The sequence below is a fragment of the Aotus nancymaae genome, unplaced genomic scaffold, assembly GCF_030222135.1.
Source record: "Aotus nancymaae isolate 86718 unplaced genomic scaffold, 86718_ANA_hifiasm-v0.15.2.pri h1tg000020l, whole genome shotgun sequence".
NCBI lineage: Eukaryota > Metazoa > Chordata > Mammalia > Primates > Aotidae > Aotus > Aotus nancymaae.
Genome location: NW_026988432.1, coordinates 15,505,460 through 15,525,387, shown reverse-complemented (window position 1 = coordinate 15,525,387; position 19,928 = coordinate 15,505,460). Strand labels below are relative to the sequence as shown.

The 19,928-nt window shown below is 35.8% G+C and overlaps 1 protein-coding gene across 8 annotated transcripts in view; it reads left to right on the top strand.

The window, feature by feature from the left end:
* Positions 1-19,650, top strand: part of RELCH (RAB11 binding and LisH domain, coiled-coil and HEAT repeat containing) — a 124,372-nt gene extending 104,722 nt beyond the window's left edge. For 7 of the 8 annotated variants that reach the window (XM_064379062.1, XM_064379061.1, XM_021672027.2 and 4 more), the window contains 4 exons: positions 9-125; positions 4,166-4,254; positions 11,692-11,762; positions 17,948-19,650. In XM_064379062.1, coding sequence (XP_064235132.1) covers positions 9-125; positions 4,166-4,254; positions 11,692-11,762; positions 17,948-18,068 — 398 coding nt within the window. In that variant the 3' untranslated portion in view covers positions 18,069-19,650. Of the gene's footprint in view, positions 1-8; positions 126-4,165; positions 4,255-11,691; positions 11,763-17,947 lie in introns of those variants that run through there. The other variant, XM_064379064.1, reaches the window with a different exon arrangement.
* Positions 19,651-19,928: the final 278 nt, after the last annotated feature.

Genomic DNA, 19,928 nt, shown 5'->3' with positions numbered 1-19,928 from the left:
GTTTTCAGTTGTTATACCACATTTGCATAAGTTAGCCTTGGTGAACAACTTACAGATTGTAGATTCTAAAAGACTGGACATTGCTACACATCTTTTTGAAGCTTACAGTGCACTTTCCTGCTGTTGTATCCTTGCTTTATTAAGGTGTATCTACATTTATATAACCAATCTTACAGGGGACCTCAGTTGCTAAATATTGAAAAGGAGAACTTTTTTGCTTCAACTTACATAAGAATTGTAGAAAATTGAAGATTTGATTTGTTTCACTCTACTCCTTCTTTTAGCCATTTCATAATTTTAAAAGATAATTTTAAGTCATCTGTGCTTTTATATTCTACAGTTTTGAGAATTTTGATAAGGTTCTTAACCTGAGGTTTTTATTTTTATTAGTTAGCTACATCACTGAGCAAGTAATAAAGGGCAGAAAGAATTACAGCTGTGACTTCTGTTAATCAAAAGGAAGCCTTATATACATGACTTGGCATTTAGGTTTTTCAGTGAATGTTTAACTCTCAGTATCCAGTGGAATATTATGACTATCTCTTAGAAAGATATCACACATTGGAAAAGTACAGAGCCAACAAGGCTAATGATCTCCAGGGATTGTAGAACTGGAAGAAAACTTAGAGATCATATAATCCCATGTCAATGACTGTAAATGATTAAACTAAGGCTTAAAGATATAACTGGCTTCTATTTTTTATAGTTAAAAGCAAAATTGTGACTGGAACAAAGAACTTTAGCCTTTCTGTTAAATGTTCTCTTTACTCTCCTATACCTATAAAATCAAACTAAGAAGGAAGTAAAGATAACAATGGACACAGTGAACTCCCAACTTTTAGGCTGTTTTATTTAAAATCCAGAAGGGTTGAAGAAAGAGGAAATGAGAGATTGAAAAAAGAGTGAAAGGCTGAATACTAAAGTACATGCTAAACAAAAAACAGAGCAAAGGAAGAGTTTCAGGATTATTATATATGGTTTACATTGTTATATACCAGACTGAAGTAATAAGCAGCATGAACAGGTAATTTTAAATGAGATAAATATGCCCTAAAATATTACTAACACTCATTGACACTGGACTCTTGACTGGAATGTACCAACAGGAGGTTATTTTTGTTTAGAATAAATCAAACAGAAGAAGTAGAAAAGTAGAGCTATCTGTTAAATAGCCATATGTCTTTGGAAATACAAAAACTGAAAGCTGGATACATGGTTGAGAGCAGTTTATGTTGGAAATTTATTACAAATGGCCTAATCATGTGAAGGATATGAACCATGTTTTTTATAATATAGATGACACCATATTTTAATAATTTAATAATTTTGTAACCTCAACTATTCACATCTTCTATAAGTTTAGTTCCGCTAAAAGCAGAACTTATTATTCTTGATTTCTTGTTGGCATTTTCAACTTAGGAAAGATAGAGGAAGCAAAAAGAGGAACTGATATTCTGAATTAGCAAGTAAGAATTCTTTACTATTGGAGAAGTGATAAGACCCTTGCAAGAAAGCAACAGTGACACATCGCAGAGTTTGTGTATCAAAAAAATAAAAGATTGGTATGTTTATGGACTTTGTGAAAGTAATGTTTAAAACTTATGCAAAATGTTATGTAGAATCTTATATAGCAGAGAGTTTCTAAAGGAATATGCCTCAAGGAAAATGGGAAAGTCAAAAGATCCAAATGTTTATCTCTGTAAAACCAAATTTTCCAAGTAGGGAAGGCAGTGGTTTCCAAAGAGCATAGAAATCTATGTAGAAGGAATATTATTGTGTGTTTAGATACGCATGGAATATCACTAGAGTAAATACAGTAAAAAGTCTTCATACCAATACGGTAATGGAAAGAACCATCTTAGCAATAGTCCCTGTTCAAATACTAAAAGTGTTAGTTCTACATGAGTCAGAACATGTACTTGAATCAACAGTGTTGTGGCCCCTAATAAAATCACATTGTTCTGATCTGTTTCACTCCATTATATGCTAAGCTAATCAGAAGAGTGTTCCTTTTAGCACTATATCGTGTTTTAATTCAGACATTATAAAAACTGTAGTGTGTAACATTTTGGCATAATAATAAGTCAAGAAGTCATGTTTAAGGAAAGTTTGAAGGAATTTAGGAATATTTAACCTGGAGAAGAGATGGCTTGTAGATGAAAAGGTATTTTAAATGTTTTGCCGGGCATGGTGGCTTCCGCCTGTAAACCCAGCACTTTGGTAGGCCGAGGCAGGCAGATTGTGAGGTCAGGAGATCAAGACCATCCTGGCCAACATGGTGAAACCCCATCTCTACTAAAAATACAAAAAATTAGCTGGGTATGGTGGCACCCGCCTGTAGTCTCAGCTACATGAGAGGCTGAGGCTGAGGCACTGCAACCTCCAGGAGGTGGAGGTTGCAGTGAGCCAAGATTGAACCACTGCACTCCAGCCTGGTGACAGAGGGAGACTCTGTCTCAATAAAAAAAAAAAGGGTTTTAGGTAAAAGGATGATTAGGCACACTGTGCAGCTAAGGTACAGAGCTGACACTAACAAGCAGAGGTAACAGAAGCTGATTTCATTTATAAACAAACTTCATAATTGAGCTATCTAAAATGCAGTGATCTCCCTTAATAAACTGTGAATCTCCTTTCATTGTTAGCAGTCAGAGGCTAACTGTCATTCACCAGTGAAGTAAAGGTGACTCCTAATATCTGATGGAAGTAATTACCTCTGAGTTTCCAGTCCTTGAGAAAGATTGATCCATAGGGAAAAGGTAGGCCCCAACAGTGAGTAGAAAGAGAGGAAATGGAAAGTGATTTCCCTCTTCTCTCTAAGTAGGGCCATCTTCAGATTCTCAGTTCATGCCCATATTTCTCTAGATCAGACTCTTAACTACTAATTCAAAGATCATTCACAGTTATATTTTGGTGCCACTTTCCCCATATCTAGATAGCAAGACTACAATAATCATTAGGTTGCAGCCATCTATATGTCCATAGGGATTTGGTTTGACCAAATGATGCTTATATTTTTGATACCTATTAAATGTATAAATCACTCATTATAGGAGCTTTGTGAACAATTTTTATTTATAACTGTATTTTCAAAGCAATAGTTACACTGACTTTTTTCTTAAAGAAATTCATTTTTTTTGACTACGTCATTTTTATAAGGGAACTCCTTTACTGGCATTTTTGTGGTGTGATGTTAAATAGGAGCTAGTTTTTCATGGCTAACAACTAGAATAAATGGAGAATGTATCAGAATTGATGTGAATGAACAAGATGAATTGTTTTCTGGAGAAATGTGTCTGCTTTCCTGATACCTTTTAAGGTCAAGATAATCAACTGAAACTCAAAGATGACCAAGAACTACAAGGAATCCTAAACTTAGCAAACGTTCTTATTACAGCAAAAGCTCCGTTATCCAACTCAGTCAACACCCACAGTAGGTCAGTTTAACAGAATGGTTAAAGCAAGAAATCAGGAAAAGGGTATCTACCTTAGATAACTTATTTTAACTTAAAATGTATACATGTATTTTCTTTTACCAGTCTCTTGTAGGCATTTCTTTTGTGTGAATCTGTTGATTATAGTTAAACATCTTCTTTCTCAGGTAAATCACATCTGTAATGCAATTGTCTATAATTTTCTGGTTAAAGTTCCTTAAAGAGGATCCAGAAATATTTCTGATAAGCAGTATAGAGTTCTTCTAGATTTTTATATTTCTCTCAATCTTTTACAATTGTCCTATACATAATAATTCAACAGCAATGTTTTAAGCAATTTGCATTTATCAATTTTCCCCAAAACTTTCAACTTAATTGTCATGGAAACATTCATTTTCTTACTTTTGATACTTCCTTCATATTCACTGAAACATCTGATTAGGTTACATGATTTAATTGTTATGCTCATTTTATACATTTACATGACATTCTGTAATTTAAATGATGAATACCACTGACATCACTAGATTTGTGTGAATAAACACAATTGACTCCTGATAAATAACTTACTTTCTGCAATTGAGGATTCATACTTGAGGGGAGCCTCGTTACTCTGAGCGATCAGCATGCCATAAGCATCATCTAAGAAGGCGTCTCTTTTATAAAGTAGTAACTCAGTTGTTTGGACATACCAGTTTGGTTTCATTTAATTCCCTTAACTACCTTGTCCTAAGTCATTTCAGAGGATTTAATGGTTAATCACTTTTTACCTGGTCTCAGATGTTTACGGACTGACATGGAACATCTCTCTCCAGAGCATGAGGTGAGCCACTGTGATTAGCACTGCCATGTTCATGTTTTAATACCTCATATACACACTTGCATTCTTCTCTGTGTGAGGCTTATGATATGCTATCGTAATTGTTTTACCTCTAGCTCAATGTCATTTTACCAATTTATTTACAAGATGTGATACCTTCAGCAGCTCTTTAACATCTTTGAGCCTCTCTTTAATTGTCTAAATTAGGGATAATACACTCTCCTTCATTTAATATAATGAGACATTAATAAGATGATGTATGTGAAAATTTTTTAACTATAAAATGTTAGTTATCTCTGACCAGTAACTTTCTTAGATGCAGAGTTTCTGTTTTCTGTCTTCATTTCCTCATAACTATTTTATTCCATGCTATTTGTCTCCTGCTTCCCCTCCTCTTTCCTCCAAAACCCTGTGATCATTTATTTCCTATTCTGTATCTTCAACCTTTTTTTCTATCAGCTTTTCCTTTTACAATGTTTAACTCTCCACTCCTAAATAGCAAAAACTTCCTTTCATCCCTCTCCAAGTCTCTTATTCTTCCTGATCATCCACATTTACTCTCTCAACTTTTACAGTATCTATTGGTACATATTCCTTGCATCACACTAATCCATTGAAACTGGCATCTTTAAGATCACTCATGACCAAGCTGCCACCCTGACAGGACTTTTTTTAGTTCTTACAGCTTCAGGTCTCTCTGCAGCATCTTCTGTTTCAAAACTCCTATGGCTCCTGGGACTCCACTTGTATTCCTGTTTTTTTCTCTAGTCAGTTCTTCCCAATCTCCCTTCTTTTCTTACCTCACCTTTAAATGTTTCCTTTTTCATTCATTAGAATTATTCTCCATGAACAAGTTCATCCATACTCATCAGCTAACTTGCTTTTACTGTATGTTTATATCACACAAATTCCCATCTTCTGCTCTAACATGCTGGAGCCGTAGAACTTCATGTCTCACTGCCACCTGTTGATTCCACCTGCATGTCCCACAGGCATCATGTAAAATTCAGCATGGCCAATCCCCACAACCAGAATTACTCTGTCTCCCACTTTGGCTAATGCCATACTGCTTTCTCCCCAAGTCGCATACCTGATAGTTAACCTAGAATATATCCAATAAGTTCTTTAGTTTCATAATGTTTTTCTAATCTCTTCCCTTTCTTTATACCTGTGCCACTCTGTTAGTTGAATCCTTGATTGTTATTTCATTGAAACCGTTATAGAATATCTTAATTTTTCTCCAATCTTAGCTTTCTACTATTGTTTCGCACTATATCCAAAGTACTTTTTCTAAGTATAAATCTCTTCATGTTATTCTTCTGTTAAAAACCCTTTACAGGTTTCTTACACACAAGGCCTTTTATCATCTGACATCTGTTCATCTTGATAGTTTCATTCCTCTCCCTTCCTCCTCCATCACACACTCTGCCCCAGCCATGCCAAACTAATTCATCTCCCACTACGTAACATCATCTTCTGCTTCCATGCCTTTGCCTATTCTCTTTCCTCTGTCAAAAGAATACCATTTTATAATGTAAAGTGTAGGATATACATTCAAAGGCTATAATATTACATATGTGTTTGTATTAGTCGGAGTTCTCCAGAGAAGCAAAACCAATATGATATATTAAGAGATTTATTTTAAGGAATTGGCTTATGCAGTTGAGGGGGCTGGCAAGTCCAAGATATGTAGGAGAGACCATAGGACAGAACACTCAGGCAGGAATTGATGTTGCAGGCTTCAGTCCAAAATATGGCTGAAAACTCAAGCAGTATTTGAGGTAGATTCCTTCTTCAGGAAACCTCACTTTTTGCTCATAAAGCCTTCAACTGCTTGGATGAGGCCTACCCATATTTTTGAGGGCAATAATCTCCTTTACTTAAAACTAATTTATTGTGGATGTTAATCACATCTACAAAATACCTTCACAGCCTGGGTAAATAACTGGGTACTATATCCTAGCCAAATTGACACAGAAGACTATGACCAACCATCAGTATGGTTTAAAAAACAATAATTATACTGTCACAAAGATGATGAGGGAAAACAGAAGTAAAAAAATTTTAAATAATAATAATTAAACTAACACCCATATAATTACTACTTAGCTTAAGAAATAGAAAATTGCCAATATCTTAAAAGTTCCATATATGCCCCTCCCTAATCATGCCCCTCTCTTGTGATCCTGCAAGTTTAACACTTGCCCAGAATTTTATATTATCATATTTTGTTTTTATTATTTTACCACATATTTTTTTAGCCCTGAACAACATATTGTTTAATTTTGCATATTTCTCCTATCCTGTGTATATGGAATCTCCCGTATGTATTATATGATTTGCTTTTTTCACTCATTTTGTTTATAAGTTTCATTCTTATTGATATTTGCAAAAGTAGTTCTTTTATTGTCCTTACTGAATAGTATTCCTTTGTATGACTATGCCATAGTTTATTCATTCTTCTTTTTGGGAAAATCAGTGTTGTTTCCAGTATTCTGTTATTACAAACAGAATTACAAGCATCTTATGATGCACATGTGCAAGTTTGTGAGATATACATAGGAGAAAATCAACAAGTTGTACAGTGTACACATTTTCAGTTTTGCCTGCTAATGCTAAATTGTTTTCCAAAATGCTAACAATTTATACCTCTGTAGGCAATGTATGGGAGTACCCTTTTAGTTCTATGTTTACCAACACTTGGTATTGATAAACTTTCTAATTTGGTGGGTATAAAATTACCATTGTGGTTTTGATTTGCATTTCTCTGCTGTCAAATTTGAGCATCTTTTGGTATGCTTGTTGACGAGTTGTGTTCTTCTATTAAAGTCTATTTAGGTTTTTTGCCTATTTTTCATTTAGGCTGTCTTTTTAACAGTTATTTTTTAGAAGTTTGTTATATATCTGGAATATACCAATACTTAGTTAGTTTTATGTTTTATGAATATCTTTTTCCAATTTATGATATGTGTTTTCATAGTTTTGGCATCTTTGAACACTGACTCTTAATTTGTTAATAGATTGATCATTTCTAAAGACATTATTTCCTATACTTCTGAAATTTTTTTAATTGACTTTATACAATAAACTTCTTAATTTTACTAGAATTGGTTTTTATGTATGATATGAGCTAGCACTCCAGTTATGTATTTTTTCTATATGGACAGTCTGTTATTTCAGTATTTGGTATTGTTTATTGAACAGTTCATCATTTTTGCACTGATTGGCAATGCTGCCTCTGTCTTATATGAAGTCCCAATGTATGTACATATCTGTTATTGAGCAGCATTCTTTCTCACTGATTTCTTTGCCAATTATTATTAAAATGATATGCTGTCTTTATTACAGTTACCTTGTTTAAAAGTCCAGAAACCCAGTAGGACAAGTCCAGCATCCTGTCCTTTTTAGAAATGTTTTGACTATTCATGACCCTTAGCTTCCTCATGTAAAGTTTAGTATTAAATTGACAGGTTCCAAGAAGGATCTTATTTAGATTCTGATTGAAATTGAATTGATTCTGTAAATTAATTTGGGGAGTCTTTTGTATGATTTTGAGTCTTCCTATATAGAACATGCTCTATCTTATATTTATTTAGCTCTCCTTTCAAAGTGCTGGGACTACAGGCATAAGCCACCGTGCCCAGCCTGTTTTATTTTTCTTTCTTTCTTTTAAAGTTAGTTTTGAACTAATCATCTCAAATATTGAACTTTTAGCTATGCTGATTTTTCCCTACTGCTTTTTTTCCATTTCATTTATATCCATTTTCATCTTTATTTCCTTTTATTTTGTTTAGATTTGTTTTTATTGTATTTTTCTAACTTATTGAGGAAGAAGCTTAGGTCATTTTTAAACTTTTCTAGTATATGAATTTAAGGGTTTTGGTTTTCTGTTTGTTTTTTGAGACAGGGTCTCCCCGTCGCCCATGCTGGAGTACAGTAGCACCTTCTTGGCTCACTGCAACCTCCACCTCCCACTGATCACCCCACCTCAGCCTCCTGAGTAGCTGGGACTACAGGCGTGCACCACTATGCCCAGCTAAATTTTTATATTTTTAGTAGAGACAGGGTTTTGCCATGTTGCCCAGGCTGGTCTCGAACTCCTGAGTTCAAGTGATCCACCCACCTTGGCTTCCCACAGTGCTGAGATTACAGGTTTGAGCCACCATGCTCGGCTATGAATTTAAGGTTTTAAGTATTGTTTTAGCTGTATCCCATGCATTTGCTATATTTTATCTTTATTATCATTTAGTTCCAATTAGAGTTTTATTTCCAGTATTTCATTACTGACCCATGGGGTTTGTTTAATTGAGGGACAATGGGAATTATCTAGTGATATTTTTTTTTTTTTTTTTTTTTTTTTTGAGACGGAGTTTCGCTCTTGTTACCCAGGCTGGAGTGCAATGGCGCGATCTCGGCTCACCGCAACCTCCGCCTCCTGGGTTCAGGCAATTCTCCTGCCTCAGCCTCCTGAGTAGCTGCGATTACAGGCATGCGCCACCATGCCCAGCTAATTTTTTGTATTAGTAGAGACGGGGTTTCATCATGTTGACCAGGATGGTCTCGATCTCTTGACCTCGTGATCCACCCGCCTTGGCCTCCCAAAGTGCTGGGATTACAGGCTTGAGCCACCGCGCCCGGCCTTTCTAGTGATATTTTTGTTACTGATTTCTAACTTAACTACATTTAGAGAAGATACTCTGATTTCAGTCCTTTGAAATTTGTTAAAATTATCCTAATGGCCCAGAATATAATCAATGTGGCATTTGAAAATAATATACCTTCTGTCATTATTAGGTATACTGTTTTATATATTTCAATAAAATAAAGTTAGTTAATTTTATGGTTCAATTCTAACTTTGTATCAATTTTTTTGTGACCTGCTGGTTTTGTCAGCTATTGAAAGACTTGTTAAAAGTTATGACTGGCCAGGCGCAGTGGCTCACGCCTGTAATCGCAGCACTTTGGGAGGCCGAGGCAGGTGGATCACGAGGTCAAGAGATCGAGACCATCCTGGTCAACATGGTGAAACCCCGTCTCTACTAAAAATACAAAAAAAATTAGCTGGGCATGGTGGCGCATGCCTGTAATCCCAGCTACTCAGGAGGCCGAGGCAGGAGAATTGCCTGAACCCAGGAGGCAGAGGTTGCGGTGAGCTGAGATCGCGCCATTGCACTCCAGCCTGGGTAACAAGAGTGAAACTCCATCTCAAAAAAAAAAAAAGAAAAGTTATGACTGAGGATTGTCTACTTCCCCTTTTAGTTCTTTTCAGTTTTGCTTTGTATGTTAATTAGATGCCCTTTATCAGCTTGAGGAAGTTTCCATCTATTCCTAGTTTTTGAATGTTTTTATTATGAAGGGATGTTAGATATTGTCAGATTTTTTTCTACATCAGTTGAGATGATCATGAGGTTGTTTATTCTTCTATTGATACAGTGTAGTACATTAATTTATCTTGGAGTATTAAACCAACCTTGCATTCCTGGGATAAATCCCACTTGGTTATATTGTAGAATTCCTTTTATATGTAGCTAGATTAAGTTTGCTAGTACTTTGTTGAGGATCCTGGCTTCTAAGATAAATGCTAAATCTAAGTCTGTAGGACAGAACAAATAAGATGCAAACCTGTTTCACCACAGATCACCCTACCTCCATTAGGGTATGGTTGGACTGAGTAAGAGGATTAATTTAAAGACTTTAAAAGGAGCAGATAGATTCCCAGATTCCCTCTCCAACCTTGAAGGGAGACTGGAGCTTTACTCTGTGGACTTGAGATATCTGGCATAGCTGATAGCAGTAGTGAGGTGCGCACTCATAGATCAAACCATGCTGTAAAAAGGGAAAATAAGTGACAGCTAGTTAATGCTGGGACACCTCATTACCCTTCTGATGCTGGCAGTCAGGATTATTAGACCCATGGGAAAAAAAGATCAACAGAACATTAGGCTTGTGCCAGATTCAACTTAAAGTGAAGTCTACCCATGCATGAAGAGATTCTAATCCACATTTTGGTGCCCTGGTCATTAGTAGATATCCCAAGATTACCAGTCATTTGAGAAAGACCTAGAATACCAAAGACAGATGAAAATATAGAAGAAAGAAGGAGGATACTGGAGGAAACCGGGACAATGTAAGGAGGAGAAAGAAAAATACAAAAAAAACTCCTTAAAAACCAATAAGCAAATAACTAGCCAAACAAACAAATGCTATAACCTGTAAGACAAGAGAGTGGGGAAGCAGAGATTACATTCAAAAAAGGGTAATCTAGAATTTCCCACATGATAAAAGTTTTATTCTCTCAGAATAATACCCAAAGTCCTTACTGTAATCTACAAGGCACTATAGGATCCGGCCCTCTCTTCTAGTACATCTAAGACTTCATCTTCTATCCTCTCTCCCTTGCTCACCCTGCACCCACCCTGGCCTCTTTCCTTAGGACATGGCAGGTCTACCCCCACCCCACAGCCTTTGAGCAGTCTCTTCCTAGTGTCTATAGCACTTACTCCTCCATCTCCTTCGTGTTTTTACTGAAACGTTACCATCTCCATGAAGCCTACTCTGAACACCTCCATGTGAATTGTACCATTCTCCACTTTGGTCTTCCTAGTACCCCTTATCTTACTCAATGCTTTTTCTAAAACCCTGTCACTTTCTAATACACTACATAATTTACCTGCTTTTTGTTTGTACGTCTATCTCTCTTACTAGAACATAAGCTCCACAAGAAGGTAATATTGTCTGTTTTATTTACTCTATCCCCACTGTCTAAAAAGGTGCCTAGCATATAGTAGGTAGACAATAAATATTTTTTTAGTGACCTCCATGCCCAAACATGGACCAAGAATATTCAGAAGAGCCATGCATTTTCTGGTGTGGTTGCCAGATATTAGAGCAGCAGTTTAGATCTCTCTACCCTTTCTATCACTCAGTCTCCCTGCAGGAATGGTGTTAACTTTTAGCCACCCAGCATATCCCTTATATTTCAGTAGCCGTGGAGCTGTACCTAGTCTGAGCTCTAGACATTAAAATAAGGGATCTTACTTTTTGCAACCCGGAGAAAGGAAAGGGGCATAGAACAAAACAGCCTTTGCTGGGAAAGTATGTGACCATAGTATGTGTGTATGTTAAGTATATAGATGCATACGAACTTTACTTTTAACATTAAATGGTGGGGAAGCTAAGGGAGAATAGAAAACATTTAGAAAGAAGACTAGTGAAAATCAAACTAAATTATCGTTATATGATTGAGATTTTTTTAAAGCTATTTCTGTGCCTAATTTAGCAATCTAGTATGAATTCCTTTAACAAAGTAACTGCCAAAACTAAATTTTTAATTAACATATTAGCTTATGAGAATATTAAAAATTAAATTAAAACATTAGATTAAACCATAGTATTTTACTATGTAAACTGTATTTCACTAAAGTAAATTTTTTTAATCAGGTTATTTTAAGTTCCATGATAAAAGAATGTGAACAAAAAGTAGAAAACAAGACCGTCCAAGAGCCTCAAGGGTAAGACATGAATTCTTTTTTTAAGGCGACGTGTTAACCTTAATTTCTCTATCTAAATTTGCTATCAATGAGTATAATGTGTCATTTTGTGTTATGTTAATAGTCATCTGTTTGGAAGACAAGAAAATGATTTAAGTCATTGGTTCTGAAATGCTGGTCCATAAATCATCTCATCATAATTATCTGGGGAATTTAAAATTCAGGTCTCTACCCCATGTCCTTTGCCTTCCTCTCAATAGTCTCAGTCAGCCTAGGGATCTGTACGTTTAAAAGCTTCCAACGAAATTCTGATATGTAGCTGGATTATTCACTCACTGTTCAAAATAATGTCAAGAAACTTGTGACACAGTTGTAAGATGAACAACATACTGCATAAAGGATTATAAACTTGGGAATGTTCTAGTCACATGCTTCTAATCAAACTAATTGGAATCCAAGTATTCAGTAAAATGAAAACATAAGCATAGATGTGAAAGAGTATAATGTTGGGCTCTCAGGAGTGGGAGTTATTTACAGATGGACTGTGTATAAACCTTGAGCATCTTAAATGGACTCTGTTAGATATAAAAAGCTCAAAAGTATTTTCTTTAAGGCTGACTACCAGGAATAAGTGTTTCATCCTATCAGTCTAGAAACACACACACACACACACACTCACACATGTGCTCCTCCCTATTCCCCATGTGCAACACACATATGTCTTTGATGTGTTAGAACCCTTACGTTATAAAGCATCTTAGGATGGAAGCAATCTTCATACATACCTACCATTTTAGCCATGGAGGGTTCAAACAATGGACACATTCACATCTTCTATATTATTGGTGGCTTTCTATAGAGATTTTCTAACAAACACAAAAATAAACAAAATATAATTAATTTCTGAACATATAACCATAACCCAGCTTCAATTTCATCCATACCCCACCTACTTCTCCCTCTCTCCCATAGATAAGTATTACTTTAAAAATAACATAAATACAATATCATTAACACACCAACATAATAATAACAACTTAATATCATCAACTATCTGGCCTTTATTCAAATTTCTCCTTGTTTCACAAATGTCAGTGGTTGGTTGGTTGTCTTTCCTTACAGTTTGTTTCTTTGAGTTAGGATCCAAATGAGTTCTATACATTGCAGTTGGTTGCTATGTTAGGTCTCCTTTAACCCATAGACAGAATGTTACCCTTCTGTTCCTTTTTTCTCCATGTGATTTACTTATTGAAAGTTTCCCACAGTCTGAATTTTGCTTTTTTCTCCATATAATTTACTTATTGAAGAAACTGAGTCCTATAGAGTTTCCCACCATCTGAATTTTGCTGATTGCATTTCTCTTCTGTCTTTTAACATGTTCTTCTATATTTCTTGTATATTTAGTAGGTGGGTCTAGATCTAGACCCAATTTAGTAGCTGGGTCTAGATCTAAATTAAGATCTAGACTTAATCAGATTCAGGACAAGCTTCTGCTCTCCTCAGGTTTTTACACATATGATTCTGTCTGCCAGGAGTATTCTTACTCTGCCTAGCTAGTTTCTATTCATCCTTGAGGACAGAGCTTAGATGTTGCCTCTTCAGGGAAACCTACCTTGACCCCAGCCTTGCTCAGAAGTCTATTGTAGATCAAAAGTGCAAGAGGAAAGCCTTAAACAGTAAAAGGAACTGCTTCTAGGATGGAAGGAAAAGCGATAGTGGGTGCAGATAAAGATATCTATGTCTGTGAAGAGCTCTCCCCTTTGCTGTGGGGAATACAAAGATGATGCATGCAAATGTTTCACCTTCAAAGAGCCTATGGTTAAAAGCAGTGTTTTTCAAACTGCAGATCATGACGTTAGTACATTGTTTAATTAATTCAATTGGTTATGGTAAGTATTACGTCCCAAGAAATAGAATCAAATAGAGAATACATCCCAAGTAGTAAGGATGAATGTTTCTTGTGAAACATCACTTAGCTGTGTAAGTGCTATAAGTCATCACTTAAAATGTGTCTCTGACTATGGATCTGTGTCAGAAAAGTTTGAAAAGCAGTAATCTGCAGGCAGAAAAGAGTATGCACAACTATTTTGGTACCCTTCTTATATTCATTCAGCAGTAAGTGAAATTCAGAGTGCTTACCATGGGCTGTTCACAAAGATGAGCTTGAGCAAATTGTAATCCCTTCCCTCGGGGAATTCACAGCTGAAAGTGGGAAAAAGAAGCTAAAAATATAGATAAACACTAAAACAATGCCTGCAATGGTTCCAAGGAAAAAGGAACACAGGAGTCTTCAGATATGAATGGCTGACTAGGGAGGAAAAAGGAAGAGAAAAAGAGGATGACATGCAGAAAAATCAGCACTGTGCAAAATGACAAAAGTTACCGATGAGTGTATTTGGGAACTGTAAGTAAAGCTACAGCATAGAGTACATGTGGGAGAATGGTAGAGATAAGTGCATAAAGGTAGGCGGGCATCAAACAATAAAGAATTCTGGGTGCCACACTGGGAGATTTGGACTTTATCTTATAGGCCAGGTGTTGGCAAACTTTTTTGTAGAGATGGTAAATATTATTTTAAACTTGGGAGACCATACAATCTCTGTCACAGCTACTCAGCTGGACTGTGCTGTTGTACCAGGAAAGCAGCCTTTGACAATATGTAAATGAATGCACTGGCTGTGTTTCAGTAAAACTTTATTTACAAAAACAGCAGGCTGGATTTGGCCTGCTACCTGTAGCCAACACTTAGGAACTTTTGGTTGTCAAGTGTTAGTGTCCATCAGTATCACCTGAAAATAGCTGGGTACCATCCCCAGAGTTTTTGATTCAGAAGATCTGAGTGAAGTCTGAGAATTTGTAGTGATAACAAGTTCCCAGGTGATGCTAATGCTGCAGGTTTAGGAACCACACCTTGAGAATCCCTCTTCAGGAATCAGACTCTAGTGAATAGGGAAGTGGGTAGAACAGATTAGAAAGCTGTAACAGGAATACATGATGAGAGGAAGTGTGGGCTTGGATGGGAAGGTAACAGTAAATAACGCTTATGAACCAGATACCATTCTAAGCATTTTTCATATATTTGCTAATAACTGTCGTACTAGCCCTACAAAGCAGATACTTTTACTATTCTCACTTTACAGATGACAGGGAGGTAGTTAAGTTGCTCAGAGGCCACCTCGCTACTAAGTGGAGGAACCAGAACCCAGACAGTATGATCATGAGACCATGATCTTAACCACCATGTTATAATGCCAGTGTATGGCAGTGAATATGAGAAGATGGATTTGAGATATGTATCTCATATGTAAACTCAGTTTAACTTGGCAGCAGATTAAGAGTGAAAGAGAACAGAATCAAGATTCCTACATTTCTGATGAGAACATTTAAACAGATGATGATAAAATACAACAAAATGGAACTATAAGAAGAACTATTCTGAAGAGGAATATTTAAAATGTGAAGCACAGGTAGAGAAACACTATAGGCAGTTCATTGAGATTTAAGAACCATTAGCAGCGTATGGGTGGTAATTAAAGGCTTACAGTTGGAGTAGGGGTAGATAAATTACATTACTTGAAAAGGGGGCTCTGATGGGGAGAAGGTGACCAAGCATGGAATTAGAGACCAAAATTTAAGATGCATGTGGAAAAACTTCACTGAGAAATAGAAGGCAAACCAGAATGGTGTTAGAAATCAAGTGGAGATTTTAAAGAGAAGGAAAGAGTTAAATAATATTAAATAATATAGGACATAAATAGTTTTAAAGAAGATAGGGATATTAGTTGCAATGGAAAGATCTGAGATTTGCTTGAAAACTTGCAGTAAGGATGCACATTACTTTATTAGGCAGCCCATTTCATTTTAATAACTTTTTTTAAAATTTCTCTTTTCTTGGATTAATATCTCCCTTTTCAAAATTCCTACACCCTCGAAAACAGGTCTTTATTATCTGGTAGAGGGGTGGGGGAGTGTTACAGACCCCTTTATAAAACTGATAAAAATCTACACTCTGTCTTGGAGTGGGGGTGGAATTGCTGTAATCCAATGATTTTTTTTTTTCTTACTGGAAAGCTTTGTAATATAGACCTGGGCCTTCTACCTCAGATGGAAAGAATCAAAAGTACTGGATTAGGCCTAGGCATCTGCATTTTCAAAAAAGTTTTCCAGGTGACTGTGATGTGAATCAATAGACTTATGTAGATATATATACCCCTGCAGATATACATTATATATCCAGTTTTTTCACATATGACATATGGAGGCATCAGTTAGGTCACCTAAATCTTCTCCAGACCAAATATTCTTCATTTCTTTCATTTTAACCTCTTACAGTTTCCAGACTCCTTAACATCATCATTGGCCTCCTCTGAGAATATCATTAAAACTTGATATCTCAACTATGGTCTGACCCATAGATCCCCTTTTTCTAGATGTAAATGTAAATCATACTTATCTTTTGACTTATGATGAGTTTTCTAAAGAAAAGGAAAAGCACTGAAAAGCTAGAGTGTTAAGGAAAGGCACCATAGGACTTCAGCTGGGCTTTGAAAGATGGGTAGTCAATGGATAGAGAGAAAGATGTGAGAGTGATTGAACAATAGACTGGGCAAACCTGACTGAGCGGGTCAAAGAGATAGTGACAGTGGTATGGAAAAACACGAAATAGATTGCTACATTTCTTGAATGCAAAGCACATTTTATCTTGTAGGTGGTACATAAGCATTAAAGATGTTTGAGCTAAGATGTGATATCAAGAAGTGACTTTTAGAAGTTAATCTGATACTTAAAGATGCAAGACTTGGAATCACTGAGTTGTGAAGTATTAGCAATGGAAGTAAAAAGAAACAGAGGAAATGCTTCAAAGAATAAGGTCACAGGACTTGGAGATTGGTTTGAAATAGAAGTAGAAGGAGCTATTATATTCACTGTTAGGAACAGAGGAAAATGGCAGAACCACTGGCAAAAAAAAAAAAAAAAGTGGAGGAAGAATTAAAATGGGGAGTTTAATTTCTAAAGTTAGAGTGTGAACAAAAGCTTGAGATGTTGGCTTTATCTAGCAAATAATAGTAATGTGGGACTGACCCTCGGAAAAAGGGATGCGAGCAATGTGAGGATTTTCAAGGTGGGGGTCGTGGTTGGGTTTTTAACTTGAGTAATTCACAGTGCACACCCTTATAGACTGCATAGACCTGGGTGTCCTCTGTGGCAGCACACACCTCATGCAGTAGATTCAACTGCTGAGTAGACATGGTGAGCACTTACAGCTTGCCACATGTTGTCTTTGACATGTTCAAACATGTTATCTTAAATCCTCAGAATATTTTGCAACAGAAATCGCAAGCTGTGTTTTACAGATGAGGAAACTGAGTCAGAGAGATCTAAAACATCTTGGCCAAAGCCACAAGGCAATAAACTGGATTCCTGAGTCTATTACAGGACAGTTGTCAGGTCATTGAAAAATTGTGCTTGATCAGTATTCTGTTTCTGTTCAGTATTCTGTTTCTGTTCAGGACTATGATAAATTAGCAATCTTTAGTGGACATTTAGATTGTGTTTATCCCGACACAGCAGGTTGGTGAAAAAGAAAGAAGAAATGGATGTGAACCTGATTGAAATCAATGCAACTGGCAATTCAGGACATTCCCCAAAAAAGGAATATCCCCCCCAAAAAAGGAATATAACATAGGATTATTATCAGCACAGGACAAAAACCTCATTGTGATTTAATTTTCTCATTTGTGAAAATACTAATAATATTTATCTTCCAAGATTTCTGTAAGAATTAAATGAAGTGATAAAGAATAACTACTAACAATTACATCATGCTATTATGTGCCTAGCACTATACTAAGCACTTTACTGTATTAATATAATTCTAATTAGGAATTATATTAATTCCTCCTCGTTTTACAGATAAGATTAAATAATTTACCTGAGATCACATAGCTCGTAAACAGAGCCAAGATTCAGTGCAGCCTCAGACTTCTTCCTAACCGCCACACATAGATGCTTCCTTTACTATAGATGATGAACGTGAAAGCTCCAAACCCAGTATGGAATAGACAAACTACCCTCCAAAATATAGTTTCCCTTTTGTGATGCCATACAGAGTATATTCATTCAGGATATGCTACTAAAGAAATGAAAAAAAAATGTTATTTTGGTTTTTTAATTGCTTTATATGAATTTTAAATTTTCTTTCCTAGCTCAATGTCAATTGCTGCAAGCTTAGTGAGTGAAGATACAAAGACCAAGTTTTTGAACAAAATGGGCCAGTTGACAACATCAGGTGCCATGTTGGCCAATGTGTTTCAGAGAAAGAAGTAGAAGCAGGAAGGAAGCCCCCAGTAAACACTAAGGTGGACCTCAAGCAGACTGGTTCCTTGTACTTGAAGTACTTGCCTTTTTTATTTCCTCAGTTTTATGTTCTTGCATTATAATTTTATCCTAACCTCCAAAGATATTTGCACTGCTTTTGATTACTGCTGTATATTTGTTGATTTGGGAGTTACGACTGTGGTGATAGAAAATTGAGTTGATGGTCTGTACCAAGTCCCTTGTCTATGTTCTTGTCTTTCAGAATAATTTTTATATAAATATATATATATAGTGAAAAGTTGTTTTTTTTTTTAATTTTTGAATGGGATATTCACAAATATCTGTATTATACACTAAGCTATTACAATGGTACTTAAATAATGTAAATTTGAAGTCATTGTTATAAAATAATAAAGTGGAGATTACTTAAGTATTTAAATTATGAAAGAATAATGCAGACTTTTTATTGTTTCTTAACTGACTAGAAAGAGCCACCAGCATTACTCTGTGCCTTTTGGACTTCAGTTTGTGTGTTCTGTAGGAATTGTGTGCATTCCATTCACACAGTATTTCTTTAGGATGCTGTGATGATTTGAATTACAAATCCTACAGTAATTAGCTAAAGATGAAACCTGCATTTCAGAATGCTCATGAATATTCTTTAAGTGCTATTTAAACCTCCCCAGCACTTAGATGCATACAATGGACTTACCTAAGGAAAGACAGCACATTGGCATGGGGAGAAGTAACCAAGGTGAATTTTACAAACTGGTGTGTAGTAGATTTAAATGCTCAAAAATAAATGTAACTGAGAAGAGCTTATAATTGTAAGATGTTTCCCAAATTGAGATACAGAAGAAAATATAGTTTGAATCTGAAATTTAACATTTATGTAAAACATTTTATTTAAGATATTTTCTAATGATTTTAATTTTAGAGAGTATCTTTTCATTCTGTGTGTTACAGAGAAGTACTGAAAAGTTAAGGACACTTGGGGGCTGCTTTTTTTTTCCCTCTAAACTAAAAATGACATTGGCTAAATTATTACTGGTTAGTTTCACCTTGTCCCTTAAAGTCAGTGACTTCCTGTGTTTGGTGTATATTACATAGAGTCTTAAGTCGGTGTACAGTTCCACTGGAATTTGACAGTTGTCTATACAGTCATGCAACTTGAAGTAGAAAAGAGTGCTGGATATAGAAAGGGGTGATTGGTTTGAGGGGTTAATGTGAGGCCTTTTTGAAAAATGAATATTTTGATAAAGAGAATTCTTGTTTGAGCACAGTCGATGCACTTAGGTGATTCTCTTATTTGTTGTATAAACTGGTTTAATACATTTGGAGCATAGTTGGATTACATTCATTTCCTGGGAAAGCTAGCTTACCACACATTCAAGTTTATAAAACGATTTGCCATAGGCAAAGCCATTTAAAAAGTTCATTCTGAAATTATTTCATTTACCTACAGTGAAATAATTGTGAACTAAGTAGTCTTTCTGAAAACTGTTGGGTTCTAGGCATTCCTGAGAAATTGAAAGTGGCTACCTTTCATGTCAAAAATGTTGATCTATTATAAATAAAATGTTTTTGCATATGTTTTTGTTTTGGTTTGGGCTATGTGTTTTACTTTCATTTTGAAATACTGTATTTTCTATTACACAAAAGGAAATAAGAAAAACCTACATTCATGAAAATATACTAATGTTTTAGAAATATAATTTATGCCAGGCACAGTGGCTCACGCCTGTAATCCCAGAATCTTGGGAGGCTGAGACGGGTGGATCATGAGGTCAGGAGATCGAGACCATCCTAGCCAACATGGTGAAACCCGTCTCTACTAAAAATACAAAAAAAATTAGCTGGGTGTGGTGG